The sequence below is a fragment of the Heptranchias perlo genome, chromosome 34 (genome assembly GCF_035084215.1).
Source record: "Heptranchias perlo isolate sHepPer1 chromosome 34, sHepPer1.hap1, whole genome shotgun sequence".
NCBI classification, from domain to species: domain Eukaryota; kingdom Metazoa; phylum Chordata; class Chondrichthyes; order Hexanchiformes; family Hexanchidae; genus Heptranchias; species Heptranchias perlo.
Window position 1 is genome coordinate 6,727,226 of NC_090358.1, and position 17,848 is coordinate 6,745,073.

The 17,848-nt window shown below is 40.2% G+C and overlaps 1 protein-coding gene across 3 annotated transcripts in view; it reads left to right on the top strand.

Annotated features, from left to right (window-relative positions):
* LOC137301743 (D-glucuronyl C5-epimerase-like) overlaps positions 1 to 16,160 on the top strand; it is an 82,949-nt gene extending 66,789 nt beyond the window's left edge. For all 3 annotated transcript variants that reach the window (XM_067971363.1, XM_067971361.1, XM_067971362.1), the window contains 2 exons: positions 10,495 to 10,740; positions 11,752 to 16,160. In XM_067971363.1, coding sequence (XP_067827464.1) covers positions 10,495 to 10,740; positions 11,752 to 12,776 — 1,271 coding nt within the window. In that variant the 3' untranslated portion in view covers positions 12,777 to 16,160. The remainder of the gene's footprint in view (positions 1 to 10,494; positions 10,741 to 11,751) is intronic.
* Positions 16,161 to 17,848: the final 1,688 nt, after the last annotated feature.

Genomic DNA, 17,848 nt, shown 5'->3' on the forward strand with positions numbered 1-17,848 from the left:
ACCAGAAAATGTGGTAATGCTCTTGAAATAAGGCAACTTTTTGTGTAAGCCTTATGACTGGGTGCATGTAGTATGGGTTGTCAGACTCCAAATTGCATATGATCTCTTTTGGTGTGCTACTGTAAACTTGGCTGTGCAAACACTCAGTGTCCTGAAACTGTGTTACAGCAACTTTTAATATGTATGGAGGTTGATGCATTAATTGTCATAAAATTAATCCATAAACTTCAATACTACCTACATTAGTAGTTGTGCACTTAGTGAAGATTATGGCTCCTTATGTTTTCAAAATTTTTAAATAATAAATTATTAGCTTTGTATCGAGTTGACCTAGTAAGAGATCAATACAACAAAGATATCTGTCCTTGTTGAGCAAGGAAGGTGTTATGTAGAGGTTTATTAGCATTCAGATTAAAAATAGCCCAAAAAGTGACCTCAGTTAATATTAAGGTTATGGAATATATGGTCACAAGCTCTTGAGATCATAAGATTGGGATAGAAGGAAATTAAGATCTTGATGTACATTAATTTTAAAGTAATTGATAGAAGAACAAGAGGGGAGCTGAAGAGAATTTTTTTCACCCAGAAGGAACTCACTGCCTGAAAGGGTGGTGGAGGTAGAAACCCTAATCACATTTAAAAAGCGCTTGGATATGCACTTGAACTGCTGCAACCTACAAGGCTACAGACCAAGAGCTGGAAAGTGGGATTAGGCTGGATAGCTCTTTTTTGGCCGGCACAGACACTGAGCCAAATGGCCTCCTTCTGTGCCGTAAATTTCTGATTCTAATATTGCACCTTCCATCACTGCTGTCTGTTATTTACACTGTGCAAACTTACGGGCAATCCATAATCTTATCCCACCCACAAAGTACAGTGTGGTTTTTTAAAAAAAAAATTCTGCAGTATTCGGATCAGCCATTCATCAGGGGAAAAATCAAAGGAGCAGTATCCCTATGGTCTTGCATGAGCCCCAAACCAGTCCTCAGTGTATCTTTTTCCTGTCAGCTGCACTATTGTCTGGCCAAAGTCACCTGTTCCTTCTACACTTACCATATGGCATGTCTCAAATTACTCATATACCATATCCCAAAATGTTATTTTCTGACAGAAATCCATCACCAAAAACTGATTAACTGGCCATTCATCTCTTACCTTTTGTGTGGCCTTTATGTACACAAATTTGCTGCCATGTTTTCTTTCATAACAGTGACTGCAATTCAAAATCATTCTTTGGATGTGACTTTGAGCTATCCTGAGGTTGGGTTAAGGAGCTTTATATATGCAAGTTTTTTTTATAGAAGTTTTGAATTTGCAATATTAATAAACATGAGTTTGAGTTAAGCATTATAGTAGTATCTTGCATGTAGCTTTATATGACCGGTTGATTAACAAATCTGATCAATTCTCAGTAAGGTATATCCTGAGTCATGGATAGTGCCAACATTAGCTAATCTTTCAGGTAATATTTTAATTCTGCATGTGTCCCATGTCCCTGAGCTACTATTAGACTATTTTTAAGTTAGATTAGTTATTCCATCTAAAACATGTTCCCTGTATAAGAAATTTCAAAGAGCTATGACTCTGAACTCAATACATTTTATAATAGCTGAATTTGAAAATAAGTGCATTTTTTAAAATAATTAAAGCAATCTATTTTTCAATCCATTCTTATCCTGTTTTAATGACTCTAGTCAATGCTTTATAGAACTCTTATGTTGCACAATTCAGAATGTTAACATTTTAAAGCATAGAAAGGAATAATTTGGCATTAACTAATGAATTGGTTCATATCCATAGGGATGTTGAGCATGCTTGATATAAAAATGGAGCAGTTTTGCTCAACAGGTTGAAACTTTGAGCAAATCCCAAAAGACAAGAGCGAAATACTTACTAAGGGAAATTCTCTATGCCAACATCTTGAATTCAATTACTATTAGCCATTTAAACAAATAAATCAGAATAATTGACAAGATTTTTTCTAAATCCAATCTAGAAAAATTTAAATTTTGAAAATGCTGGAAAAAAGTATAAATTACTTTTTTAAAAACTGTTGACAGAAACTTAGTTGAGCTTTAAGGATTGATTTCTTCTGATTAAATAGTATTAAAATGCATTGCATCACTACCCCTCCTTTGGGCTCCTTTTCTACACTGAAAGGTGCAACAGATCTTAAAAGGCATGATCCAACAGGAAGCCTAGTGAGCAACAGTGAAAGAAAAATAGAAAATGCTGTTAATGCTCAGCAGGTCAGTCAGCATCTGAAAACATTTCAGCAGAACCCTTCTTCCAAACTTTAAAAAAAAAATGATAGAAACATGAAAACTGAAATGCTGGAACTCCAATGAAAGCTGGGAAATGACATTTAGCGCACTGACGTGCATGCAAACATGTTTGCCATTTTTTTTAGCATGCCGAAGCTGTAAAGGCTTGCACAATTGCCCATAGAAAATTAAGTGAGAAAAATCCACAATTCCTATTCATATTTTCATGGGTGTTTTTTTTTGCCCTCACTTTGAGCATTTAGATTTATTTTCAGGGTAAATGGAATTACTAGGCAAGATAATAAAGCTGAGGGGTCTTTCTGGAAGAATAGTCATTAGTGTGTTAAAGGCCTGAATTTATTGAACAAATGTAGTTGCCTGTTTGTTGCTGACCCTGGGGTGATCACGTGTATTCAAATGATCTGCATTTTTAAATGTCTGCTCCCAGCAGAGGATTTTGTGAATGGTAAGCCTTTTATAAAGAAACTGATCTACCAATGTGTTTAAACTGGATCTCAACCATCATTTTTGTAATTTGGAGCATATTGCAAGTACTACAGCTGTTAAGTTAGCTCTGACTGATTTGTGTAAATATTAGTGTTTTACTAATGATGCAGCATGCAGTTGCAATATGGTCTACATGTTGCATTGTCCCAATTACCATGAAATTGAAGAATAGCAACAAATTTATTGTGTAGGCTTGTTTCAATTGTCCAATGGTGGGAGATGGGTTGGTTTGTTATACAAGGCAGGTTTTTTAAATAACTTGTTTCCCAAAAATTCTTATCTTCCATTGACTTGGCCAGTATGTGTGTTATTGGGCACCAGTTGAATGGAGCATCCTGGGTACTGATGCTCGCCATGACACTCTGCAGTAGGGGGTAAGTAGGCTTCTGACCAGCAACAATGGAAAACCACTGGAACTTCACTCTTATGTTCAATGACTTCTGAACCCTCTTTAATTATGTAATTTCTCTCTCTCTCTCTCTCTCTCTCTCTCTCTCTCTCTCTCAACCATCCATTATTTATTTATGCTGTAAATCAAGGATTTTTCTAAACTAAATTCTGAAGTGGCCAAACCTAGCTAAGATTTATTGACAGAAAATGGTTATAATGATGGTAATTGATCAACAGGCAGATGTTTCATCATTGTTTGGTTTCTTGTACAAATCAAACACCAATTCCAGAACTAGATCAGCTACATCGGTTGGCAAATCTGTGGCCAGAATCTTCATAAGTTGACAAAACTGTTGACCCCATGATGTCAGTGAACATATCAATTACACAGACATGCTAAACATTTGAATCTAGTCAGTCAAGTAGGATAAACTATGATTTTGAAGTAATCAGAAAAGGAACACATTTATATAATTTTATTGAACTATAGTGTAGAATGCATTTCCAATATTTGCTGTGATAGCTGTGGAGAGTAAACTAGCATTTATTACAGTGTACAGATGGGCTTAGCATTTAATTTCAAAAAATATTTGTACACTTTTTTTAAACATACAAGCAATCCACATATCCATGGAAGCAAGCTTAGGGTGCCAACAAGTAGAATTGCAAGGGAGTTTTGCCTTTGATGTTTGTGATTTCTGATGTCAGGTCATTGCCCATATGTATGTTGTAGGCTGTTCTTCACCCTCTAACCTCTTTTAGGTGCTGCTCTCTTTAGGTGTTGTTCACCCCCATTGGCAAAGAAAGTGCCATTTTCATTGTTTTTGATCTGCCTGATCTAATATTAGAGGTCACTAGTATGTGCATTTATTAAGTCCTATATTCTGTTCAACTGACAAAGTGCAGCAATTCTTAAGGCAAACCACGTTTCTATATAGACATTTTCTCTTCTTATTCTATGATTCCAAAATTAAGGCTCCTGAACTTTGGACATTAAAATCTGAATAAATTCTCATTTTAGAATCCTGCACCCAACATTGAGTGCCACCACCTCTTGGCTCCTCTGTATTTATTAAATAGTAATTTAATTCACTGGAGCAGGGCTGTTTCTCATGTATAATTGCTTGTTGTGGCTAATGATAAAACAGATTGACTGACTGAAAAATGCAGGAGTGTTCTGTGAAAGTGCTGTAATAAATATAATTGAGTTTGGAATTAGTGTTATGAAATGAAGCTACTGATTTAGGCCCGGTTAGATCCTCTTGGAGGTTTACATACTGTTTAACTATGAAAGGTAGAGCAGTATGAAAGTACTATTGAAGTTGTTGGTTCATTTATTAATACAGAAATGAGAGAAAGATGCTTACTCCATTCTGTGTTTTGACAAGTTCTGCCAAGTGCCATTCATTATAAAAATGTTAGAGTATACCACAGTAGTCAACACCAGGAACATGCAGTTGGTGTACTCATGGATTTATTTGTGACATACTTCCATGAATACATGTATTTATGTGTTCTTGTATCTAACATCTACAGCAAATACTTCAATATAATTAATAGTACCAGAAAAAAATAACTGGACTTCAGTCTTGCCTATATGTCAAAAGAAATTGATGGGTAGGTACTACTCTGACAGACTCTTCTGAATTACAAGCATGATAGCATTATTTACTCTCAATCTAATGCTTCAGATCAGGCAGCACAAGTAGTTTTGAATGGCTCTTTGAAGTCCTGCTGCATTATCTACTCCAATCTTTAGCTTCAGTTCGCCAACTCTGATATTGACATCAGCCCGAGAGGACAAGCCATCACAAACACAGTTGCTGCATGACTGGGTACAACTATGAGCTGCCTTAGATGTTTTTAAAATTCTCATTTGTTTTCAAATCCTGCTATGGCCTCACCCCTCCCTATCTCCTGTAACCTCCAGCCTTATAACCCTCCAAGACCGCTGCGCTCCTCCAATTCTTGCCTCTTGCGCATCCCCAATTTTTAACTGCTCCACCATTGGTGGCTGTGCGATCAGCTGACTAGGCCCTAAGCTCTGGAATTCCCTCCCTACACACACACACACACACCCCCCTTCCTTTTAAGACGCTTCTTAAAACCTACCTCTTTGACCAAGCTTTTAGTCATCTGACTGATATCTCCTTATGTGGCTCTGTGTCAAATTTTGTTTGATAATGCTCCTGTGTAGCTCCTTGGAACACTTTGGGGCCGATTTTCGGGTGGCCGAGTGGGGGCGGGGGGCTCCGAAAATGGCAGAATCCCGGAACGGGTTCAGAGCCCGGCTCCAACCTGCTCCCTTCCGGGTTCCCCAATGATGCGTTCGGGTGCGCACGCAGCTCCTGCATGCGGGACTCCCACCGGCAATTAAAGCCGGCGGGATGATAATTTAGATACTTATTTAGCTATTTGAAGTACTTGACAGACCTCATTGAGTGGAGATTTTGGCAGGGGTGCAATTTTGAAGGATCCTCAGCGTGTTTCCCGTGCTGTGGGAAACACTCCGTTGGAGCAGACGTGTTTCAGCCAACAGCCAGTGGGAGATGCAAAGGATTTTTTGACCGTGGAAATACCTCATTTATTGCAGCAGGGCACTTTGTCACTTCAGATAAACTGCAACGCCTTTGTCTTTCCACTCAAAATTATTAATTTATACCCTAAACTCTGCTGTACAAACACATTTACCTACTTTGCAGACCCCCTCAAACTCAACGTCAGGATGTGGGGCGTCATAGCTGCATTCATCACTTCGAGGACGAGTAACGTCACCAGGCACGCTGTCCACCTCCGCCACGTGGCGCTCCACAAGAGTGCTGTGCCACAGGCACCTGCACAAAATAGTCGTGCAACTACATATACATCCACTGTAGGGTGACCCAATGGGTGGCATCAAGTGTGGGTGTTCGTGGTGAACCTAATGAAAGGGACTTATTACACAAGCCAGTCAAGAATGGCCAAGATATAGCAGTAGTGGTGACGATAATATTTAATATGCCATTAACAAAAATCAGATATAAATAAAAACATGACAAACCATCAAACACCTTTGTGCTCACAAAACCTTTGCCTTATGCTTCCGACTACTCCTACGTGGTGCTTCCCCTGTGGCTGCAGCAGAGGTAGTGGCAGGTTGCTCTTTGTCATGCCCTGACTGATTAGATGCTTTGGGCCCTCTGGGTATCGGTGCCCATGAGGGCCCCTCCAAAGACTGCTCTACCTGCACCACCTGGAGAGGTAGCATTTGCGGGTACTAGTTGAGGGGGAGGGGGCCAACGGGTGAGACGTGGGAGCGCTTTGAGTGGCGTCCCCACTTCCATGTCCCCTTTCGCCATCATCCCTTTCCTGGGCTAGGCCCACATCACTACTCCCACCCTGCTGGATGATAGTTTGGAGGACATGTGTGAAGCCTTGTAAGGCCAGTGCTAGTGTATCTGCCCGCCTGTTTAAGGCAGCAGAAAGTTGCTCACCGAGTCCGAAGGGCTCATTGGTGAGCCGTGCTTGAAGCTCGATGGAGGCTAGCCTTCCCTCCATCGCAGACATTCCCGCACTTACCCGTGACACTATCTCAGAGATGCCCTCACGTTCCTGTGACAGTATCTGAGATTCCCTCCTGTGCCCTTGCCACCATTCCACTCATGAAGGAGTTGGATTCCTCCATCCTCTGTGCGATTGTGGAGAGTGCACGTGGTACCTCTCCCAGCACCTCTCAAATGTGCTGCTGCCCCTTGATCATTCTCCTTTTAAAAGATGGCCCCCAGCGTTCAGTATTTGTGTCCAGCTGAGCAGAGCCTGGAGAAGAGTGCTCCCGACGACGCGGACTCTCCACGGCTGCCCCTGCCACCAGTGTCTGTTCGTGCTCACGTGTGTGGTGACTCACTGTGCGACCCCAACTAAGTGAGGACGGGGACCCACCGAGGCGTTTATATCTGCGCTGGTGGATGGCTCGCTCAGATATGAAGGTGCCCCCTCAGAGGCTGGCGGGTCCTCTGAGGAATCACCCTCCGCCATCACGGCGGTTGCTGAAGGCCCTGTAAGAGAACAGAAGGCAATGTCCAGTATTATGACAGATGTTGAGGTGCCGAAGATGGCAAGGCATGTTAACATCATTTGCTATTGAGTGCTGAATGTTAAAGTTCTGTCACCAGTCGTTTCAGGTGGCAGTCTCGGCATCCCCGACAGACAGGCACTCGAGGGTGCGGTTCACTTGAAGAGCCTCTTGCTCCGCGTCCATGCGGAAGTCCTGATGTTGTGGCCCCCCTCCGGTCTTCGCCCTCTCCCGTGCATTCTGGTCTGGTCTCCTCTCCTATAAGGGGAGAAAGTAGAGAGGAGTGAGTGAGGGATGGTGACATGGCCAACTGCTGAATGCATTGGTTTGGGTGAGGCTGACTGTAAGATACATCATAGGGTGAGTATGAGATAGAGCCATGACACTGTATGAGGATTGGGTTGAGTGGTGGTGGTGGGATGAGTACTGGGGAGGTGAGTAAGTGCAGGTAAATTAAGGATGAGCTTTGAGTGGGTGTGAAGAGTGATGTGATAGAGTAGTGTTGGCATGTACAGAATGAGTTGGGGGGTGGGGGCAGTGATGTGGAAGACTGAGTGTAGGAGAATGAGTAAGTGTACTCACTTTGGCTGACCTAGGTCATTGAAGTGCTTCCTGCACTGGATGCATGCGCGGGAGACATTGCTGCTGCTGGTGACCTCCTCTGCCACCTCGAGCCAGGCCTTCTTGGTGGCAGAGACAGGCCACTTCCTACCGTAGGAAATTTTCCCCCTCCTCCTCCTCACCCCATCCAGTAAGACTTGGAGTGAGGCATCAGTAAATCTGGGAGCAGCCTTTCCCCTGGGCTGCTCCATTCTATAATTTTGGTTCTTTGCTGCAAGAGCAGCATTGCATGTCTGCCTCTTTTAAGAGGAGCTCCTCTGGCTTGACTGCCTGTGATGCGGGTGCGCAGTCTGCCCACTGCGCAGGTTTCCGACTGCTTCAATTTACCCGCAATCAGATGGGGAACGGACGGATTTCACTGGTCGGGTTGCCCAGTCAGCCCCCCACCCCGGCTGCCATCCCACCTCCCTGATAATATCAGGGCCTTTACTACGTTAAAGGTGCTATATAAATGCAAGTTGTTGTGTGAACACGTGTTCTGTAGTAATAAAAAATCATTGAGTTTGGAATTATTGCTGTGAAATGAAGCTACTGATTTTAGGCCCAGTTCCAATTGTCGGATAGCACTTGGAACTTCAAAATCATTTTTTTTAGGTGAGTAATGTAAACAAGGTTCCAGCACTCGTGAGTTCAAAGAATACCATATGTTGTACAATGTCAGTAGAGATTTTTAGAAGGGGTGAAATAATATTGCATATAATTTTCATGTGACAGCTATTTATTTTGAAAATCAGCTTAAATTATTTATTGCAAAATATATTACAATAGTTTTGTTTCACAGCATATTGCAGTCAGTGCTCATCAGTTTAGCTTTTTTTTAATCATAGTTTAGTTTTTTTTTCTTCCTCCATATTTTTGTCAATTTTCTCCTTCAGTCCAGGAAGCATTAACCCTCCTGCTGGTGTTTGGTTCCTGCAAGCACTGGGAGCCCTCCAGTTCTTCCACCAAAGTGGCCATTCTTCACATGTGAGGCAGTGATTGCCAACAGGCTATTACATTGCAGTCAAGCCCACTGCTGTTCTCATCCAATGTCCACACATGCATTTACAGCAAGGAGTGATATAGTGATTAGGAGTTGGAACCTGGGATTATCTTTGCCCTGCATATTCCTAACATGGATATTAGGCAATGGTAACTTTCCTCCTGCCACAACAGCTGGGATCAACTAACCAACTGTAGACCAGAGACCATGGCTCAGCTACTCATTGCCTAACCAGCTTGAGCCATTGAGGGATTCCTTACTTCAGATAACTTCAACAAAGCTGGTAAATATCTACAGCTGTTATTTCTTGTCCTAATCCACTGGTTCTTAATTCCATAGAACATTGTCAGTAGGATTTTAATAAAGCACAGTGTGATTATTTTTTTTGTGTTTTTCACAGTTGTAGTGGAAAAGTTAATCAGCATTACAGTTACGGATTTTGAGCTTCCAAATCCTGGGGTTGTGTCTGGCAAGAGCGTTTTAAGGTGTATAATGCTGGTGTGATCTACTGTTGGTTACAAATCTGTCACTGCTGGTGGGAGCAATTTTGAGATGATGAATTAAGGGCAAGAACAACTCTCCTTGTTTGTCCCAAGGCTCTAATCCTGTCAACTCTCGATACCTTGTACCTACATTACAACAGTTGTTGGCTTTGAAACATTTTGGGACATCCTGAGGTTGTGAAAATCACTATACAAATTCAAGCTCTTTATTTAATAAAATGTACTAAACTCTGAGGCCTCACTGTGTGTAACTGAAAGTACCATATAATGTAACCTGTAATATGTTGCAGCCCAGGAAGCTTTACGGAGTACATTAATCTAAGAAATCTCAAAGTAAATCGCACATTAAAGCTGTGCATTTTTTTCATGTTAAGTAATGGTACCAACACTCTTTGTGATCATATTAATCGAATTATGGCCTGCCTCTGGATTAAGTAGCCAGCCTTAATCTCCATTTTGATTGCTATACAGAATGATACAATTGGTTGTAGAGTAATGAAGTGTCACAGGCATCTGATTCTGGCAACTAGTTTCTGTTGACTACATGTCCATCTACTAAATAGACATTAAGATTTTGTATGAAGTTAATCAAGCTGGGAGAAAAAAATTAACTATACTATCAAAACGTAGGATACTTGTCATGTGGCGCAGCATGCCAAGTTGATGCATGTGGTTTCCCTGTAATAATCTCTGTAATCTTGGCAGTACCAATAGAAGGGTTGAGAGTGGCACTTTTGCCCCCATCAGAGGGGGAGGGGTGGAGAACTGAGGACAAGTTAGCCGAACATGCTTGCACACCCAGTGAATGACTTAGTGACATTGCAGCTTGAAGGCTTATAAAAGGGAGAAAATTAAAATAACCTTAAATGGGTCATTTTTAAAAAAAAACCTTGTTTGACCTTTTGAAGTACTCCATATTTAACTGACACCAACAATTGAGGAAAAATTGTACTTTTTTGCATTTTATTTTTTTCTTTTAATGTCAACTTGCGTTCACCTAATGTAAGTATATTGAGTGTGTAAAGTGTGTTAAAGGCTTCAAGTAGATGCAGAAGGGCCCAGTATGTTCAGGTCCTTTTTGACTTTCCTATTTCAAAAAGCAATTTTTTGTATCACTTTTTTTGTTGTCCTTGAGTTATTTTAAACTTTAAACCTAATCATTTTTTCCTCCTTTAGGTGTTCCTTTGTCCACTCAATGGGGACCTCAAGGTTATTTCTACCCTATTCAGATAGCACAATATGGGCTAAGTCACTACAGTAAAAACCTTACTGAAAAACCACCACATGCCGAAGTGTATGAAATTGCAGAGAAGAGAGACAAAGGCACTCGGCAAAATGACTGGGTTGCGCCTAAGGGTTGTACAGTCTCTACAGTCTTTGACAAAACAAGATCCAGCAATGTAAAGCAGTTCACCACCTCAGGTATTTTATCTCACTGATCAATACTTGTTAGAATTAACGTGTCTGTTACTGAAGAAAGACAATGAAGTAATTATTGTCAGCACCAAAGTCTCAGATCTTTGTAGGAAAGCTGTGAAAAGGCTTCCAGCTTTTGACATTGTAGAGAGGGAGGACAAACTATGTTATGAAGTCTCTAATGTATTCCAGACTCTTATTGATGGCAAAGTAATTTCCAGACCCCATAGGCCACAGGCAAATCCACTTATACTTAGAATGTCTTAACTAATGGATTTACAAGTGATTTATGCATTGATTTCTTTTTTAAAAAAGAAATTAAAAGAAAATTTTAAGACCAATTCCCTTGTTGGCCAACATCTCAAATCTACCTGACCTGAAAAACTTCAGATTTTAAAAAAAATGCAAATAATTTCCAACTGTATGCCTTAAATTCACAATGAATCGTGCAGCAAATTTTGGGTTGGAATCTGTTGCAAGGCTGTAATGCAGTAAATAGGTTATTTCCATTGCCATAAATTATGAAAGCTGGAATAGTTTGATAAAGTAGGGTCTCAGACAGTATTTGAGATTTGGATGATCTAGTATTTGAAATTGGAATCCCCCACATTGAAAATTGGCTCGGTGTTTAAAGATTAAAAAATAATTTTAAATGCCAGGCATCTACAAAATCCTACATCTCACTGATCTAACTCTAGAGAAAGCCCTATAAACAGAGCATTGCAATTAATGTTAAGCCTTCTAATACATTCCAATTTGTCTGTTGTAATGTGCAGTGATTCGGCTATGTATATTCTTAGTGAAGGTGGTGTAAAATGTGGCATAGGTATGGCATCTGCTGTGGTAGTTTTCTGAAGATAGGAGTGATTTGTTAAGAGTAGAACTGGTGTAAATATTTTTCACATCTAATTTTACTTTCCAATAGAAAGCCAGCTGCTGCGCTCTTTATTTTGTCACACTTCCAGTATTATACAAAAGTTTCAGCTTAATACTAAATCTATTTGTTTTTCTTTTCAGAATCATCGGAAGGAGTTTTTCTGATGCTAGGAAATGCGAAAGATTTCATAATTTCATTTGATATTAAATTCTTAACAAATGGGAGTGTTTCAGTGGTACTGGAGACAACTGAAAAGAGCCAGCTGTTTACAATTCACTATGTCACAAACACACAACTTATAGCCTTCAAAGACAAAGACATTTACTATGGCATAGGCCCACGGACTAGCTGGAGTACTATTACTAGAGATCTGGTAACTGACCTGAAGAAAGGAGTTGGCTTGTCCAACACTAAGGCTGTAAAGCAGACTAAAATAATGCCCAAGAAAGTCATAAAGTTGGTTGCCAAGGGAAAAGGCTTCATTGACAACATCACAATAGCAACCACGGCGCACATGCCTGCCTTCTTTGCTGCCAGCGATTGGCTGGTAAGAAATCAAGATGAAAAGGGTGGCTGGCCAATTATGGTGACACGTAAGCTAGGTGAGGGTTTTAAGTCTTTGGAACCTGGCTGGTATTCAGCCATGGCACAAGGTCAAGCCATGTCTACACTTGTAAGAGCCTATCTGCTTACAAAGGAACAGGTGTACCTCAATTCAGCCTTACGGGCGGTAGTGCCCTATACCCTCAAGTCAGAGGATCATGGGGTAAAAGCTGTGTTTATGAATAAATATGATTGGTATGAAGAGTACCCAACTGTTCCCAGCTCTTTTGTTCTGAATGGTTTCATATACTCTCTACTGGGTCTATATGACCTGAAAGAAACTGCAGGGGAGAAACTAGGACAAGAAGCTAAAAAACTGTATGAGCGAGGCATGGAGTCTTTGAAAGCCATGCTTCCATTGTATGACACTGGCTCAGGTACAATCTATGATCTTCGCCATTTCATGCTTGGTACAGCTCCAAACTTGGCACGTTGGGACTACCACACCACCCACATCAACCAGCTACAACTGCTGAGCACAGTCGATGATGCACCTATCTTTAAGGAATTTGTAAAGAGATGGAAGTCCTATTTAAAAGGAGGGAGGGCAAAGCACAACTAGAGCTGAAAGCCAAATTATAATCTTATGAATCATTACATATAATATATAAGGGAAGGTTCCTTAATTTAAACATTTTTATAAGTGTACAAATAATACCTTTTTGTATCTGTCATCTTCCTAAAGAATACTTTGACTGTAACAATCAGTAACTATGTTTTTAAAAAAAATCAAATGGTTGCGAAGAATTATCCCTGTCTAATCATCCTTTTGTTTGTCTGTCTTTTTGTAAGTGGAGACACTGTCATTAACTGGAGGTGTTTAAGCTTTCAATTGTGCGTGCTAATTTATCTCCCTAACACAGACAGGCTCTTTCAGCGCCTTTCCCACAGTTCATCCATGTCATCAGCACTCACTGCTTTACAGGTATGTTTTTATTTCTGCCTTTATGATTTTTTTTGTTTGTTTTTGCAACCGTTTGATTATATCATCAAATCATGTATCTTTCAAAAGTAGAAAAAGCACTGTTGCTTTTTTTATTAAAAAAAATTAACACCCACTTCATATTCCTAGTGCTACCAGTCTCGACGCATCTTTTCTGTTCAGAGACTCTATCCTTGTCTATCTCCTCAGTCCCAGCACCCAACCAACGTATTGTTTTCTACGCTTAATGAAATGTTGAAAATTGTGAATGACCCCTAAGGTGGTTTGTGGGCATGTTTTTATTTTATTTTCTGTTTAGGGGTGAGGCTGTTCGAAGAATTACATTGAATAGCACGAACTTTGTAAAATTTATCCTGTTCATCTGTAACTAGCACAGAATATTTTTCCATTGTATATTTAAAAAAAAAAGTCCTTCAAAGCTTATTGCTCATTTTAGCTTTTGATGCACATGGCAAAGCACAACACACAAAATAGGTAAAATGTAACTGCACAAGTATATTAATATATATGTATAGTGGATCTTGTAATACAGTGCAAGGGGTGAATTCGGTTTCGAATGGAATCAGTAAGTTCCAAATGGTGGTTCTTGCCACTTCCACCCTCCTTTGCCTCCCCACCACTTTTTATCCCACCCCCTTCATTCATTAAAAACTGTGGCTGATTTGTGTAGTAGCATCCTAGGATCGAACCTTTTTTTGAAGGCACGTTGTAATAATTACTGTGATTATGTTCGTACAATTAGGCCTTTTTTTAAAAAGTCTTTTTTGATTACAATTAATTTGTTTGTATGATTTTGGGCATTGCTTCCCTCCTGCACCCACGTTAACCAATGTGATAAAAGAATCTTATAATGGAATGTTAATTTAAGGAGCCAACTGTATGGAACCTAGTCCACTTTTTGCAGTTTGCGAACATTCACAGCCTGGATTATAAACAGAAAATGCTGGAAATGCACAGAGTGAGTCAGCATCCATAAAGAGAAAAGACAGGTTATTGACACTTCGGGTGAGTCCCTTTCGTTGGTTTTGATCGATTACTGACCCACCTGTCTTTGCAGATGCTGACTGACCTGTTTGTATTTCCAGTATATTATGTTCATATTTGCGTATGTTCTATTTTTCAAAGCCTGGACTGCTGGAATATAAACAGCATGGGGCAGAGGAGGGGGGTTTAAGTTGTATTGTTACTGTATTTTAAAGTAGTATGCGCCCACAAATAAAAGATCACCAGCCCAGAAATGGATTTGAATGCCAAAATCATTTGGATGATGTGAAAGGCACCTAAGGATATTTTCACAACTATTCTGGTTGCCAGAGTATCTCCATGTTCAAAACAAATGACTTTTTTCTTGTGTTTATCATCTATTATGGCTGCCTCCAAATGGACCCAAAATAGTTACTGGGGGCAGGGGGGGGGGAGGAAATACATTGAATTTAGAATCAAGGCAACTACCTGACTTGGGTTTCCTTACCATTTTGCCATTCAGTAGTCTAGGAAACAAAGGACTATTAAACAAAGATAGTGGAAAACATGCCCAATTTCCTTTTTATACCTAATTTGCACAGTCTTTTTTCATATGGGACCAAACTGATGTTTGGATGTTATGAGCATTGATGTGTAGAATGAAGAGCTTGCTTCAGTGGTGATGTGGCCATTTGATAAGGTCACCATGTCCACATGATTCAATCACAGATGAGGTTGTTTGGAAGTCGCACCTTCCAACTCCTAATATTTTGCCAAATCCTATTTATGGCCATGAAAAGAGTAGGCTTTATAAGATCTGATTTTGCTATTGCTGAGTAATTATAGTTGATCCTTATTGGTTCACTGATTTTGGAACAAACCTCTGTATAGATAATGGCTGAGTTAAAAGAAACTAGACAATCTCCTCTTCTCCCCACCCTCCCTTATTGACCTTTCCCTGATAAGGATTATCCAACCTTCATATAGAAGTATGGAAGTCAGTGGCCAAAAATACAAAGGCTGATGTTAATAAGATCAGCCTGCAATATTTATAGGTATATTGCTCAAATCATATTCTTATTTAAAAGGAAAAACATCTGGAAACCTAATTTGCAAGTCGGGCTACAGGTTATGTTGGACAGTATGTTGTCTAACAGTGTAATTTTTTTTTCTCTACGAAACTGATAAACCATTTAGTCAGATCGAATAGATATATTTGAGGTGCTCACTTTGGCAATTACATGGGAATAGAAATATTAATGGGCAATATTTTGTAATTTGTTATCCAAGCTTTTCTGTTGCTGAAATGTTCTCTGTATGCCGAATCACATTTTCTTTTTCCTTTTCCCCCCATGGTTCAATTCCCTATTTGTAGAGAAATTGGTGACTGTGTTGTATTAAAAATGTATTGTTCTGTGTTTTTCTTCCTCTTCATGTTGGGGAATTCTGTTTATAGCTCTAAATCATCTTTTCTTCTGAGCTTAAGTGTTGTCAATACCAAAGCATTTAAAAAAAAAAAAAAATTTTTTAGACTGCTCTGCACTTGAGCAGATCTTGTTGAGAACTTAATATTTCAAATCATTCTGGTCATTAGAATGTAAGATGCAGGTGGGTATATGCAAACAGATGACACATAAGCACAATAGTAGACTTTGTGCCAATGTACCCTGTCTGGACAATGTGCAAGACTTTCACTGAAAGCTGCTATTTTCATTCACACTGTATTTTTTATCATTTAACTTGTATTTTTACACGTGGATTTGAACCATATGTTGGATATGCAATAAACTGTTTACTGAACACTGTTGCCTGTTGACAGGGCGAGGCAGTGTTGTAGAGCTGTACCGATTTGCATTTGTTAAGCACAATGTGCACACAGTAGTACAGCTTTGCCATTTTGTACACGGCAAAAATTCATAATTTTTTCAAATAAAGTGACTATATACTACTATGTTTATATAAAAATATTGATTGGATCAATCTTTGCTGTGCTGAGTATCTTTGCTTACTGAAGTTGTACAATAAAACATTTTCTAAAAAGATGCTTCCTAGTTCTATGTTTTGTTAATCCACTGTTGTATGAAAGTAGAGTGTTCTCACTGCTGTTAAATCTGAGGTTACAGACCTACTTCATTTTCCTGAACAAAGCATCCAAGTCTTACTCCAGTACCTACCAAAGTTCTATATTCATTGTCCTCTGGCAGTAACCTTCAGTTTCCTAAATGTTTAGTCAAAATGTTACTAGCACAAATATTATTGCAGAAAAATAGCACCTTCAGCCTTGCCACTTTCCAGAAATGTTTCCACAATATAAACAGGTCACAGGATGATTACTGGTCTTCAATCCATTTTCATGCAAAAGGATCTAAGAATCTTGAGTTATATTCTCGCACACGCACAGTGCTGTAAATGCAGAAAGGTAATGCATCAGGACATTTGGACAAACCAATAATGTTCAGAGAAACCAATCTGTCTTTTAACACACTGGGTTTGGACAGACTGTTTTCTGTTTACCTGATTGGGCAACCAATGTTTGCCAACTGGAGCCCACTATATTTAAAGTAACAAGGCATATCTATAATTGAATAATAAATGTGATGCAGTATTATAAATAGCATTGAATGCAGCACCATGGGTGTAATGTAACTGGCATCATGGTGATTAAAATGGCACACTGTGTTTTTCTGACCGTCTCCTTTTCTGTGGAAAATTTGTTCTGCCAAATGCTCTTTTTTTTAAATCAAGGTAGAGCAGCCTTTTAGCTTGCACTGAATTTAAGTGCTACAGACTGCTTCCCCCAGTGGTTTAAATGCTCTGCCCAGAGTGAAACTGAGGCAGATCAGGAAAGACCCAGGTTTCAAACTCTGAGCTGCAATTGACCACCTCACACCCTGACTAGGGAGGATAAAATCTGCTAAGAGATTTTGCTCCTGACCGCTGTCTAGTGATTCCTGTTGGAAAGTGGGCATTTCAGGTGAGATCAGTATCGAGCTTAGCTATGATGTCTGCCGATGCTTGCTGCCCAGCTGCTTCTTCAGATGCTGGGGGTGGCTGACACCAATGAAACGGCAAGGGCTCAATTTTGAAATGGTGGCAGGATGGCAGCAGCGGGGGTGGGGGGGGGGGGGGGTGAAGGTGCACGTGGCAAGCCCAAATTTATTTTTTTTAAAAACACCTTTTCGGGCTCAATCGTGATATAATTGATGGCGATTAAAGTTGTTTGAGTTTCGCACCTGATTGACAGGCTGGCCGCTGACAGGAGCTGCAACGCTGAGTGGGGGTGATGGGGAAAGAGAAAGAGACATCATCCGACGCTGGGACAGAGTGGAGGGCACTGAAGATTGGGGGGGGGAAGATTGGCGCGGGACATCGGGGGGGGGGGGGGGGGGGGGGCGAGGAGAAATGGAGAGATCGGAGAGGGCGACATCAAAGCCATTGCACAAAGTTTTTTTTAAAAAACCTACCTTTCCACTGGTTTTTAATTTATTTTGTTTAATTTTTGTCTGATCCGGCCCTTCACTCCTGGTGAATCGGAAGCCGCCCAGGTAAGTTTTAAAATTATTTCAACTATCTACTACATCAGAAATAAAGTACCTTAAGTACCTCCAATGAGGTACATTTGGTTCTTTAACTATCATCCCGCCAGCTTTAATTGCCAGCGGGACTTCCGGATTCATGAAGCACACGCCTGCACACGGGCGTGTCTGTGGGGAACCTGGATGTCAGCG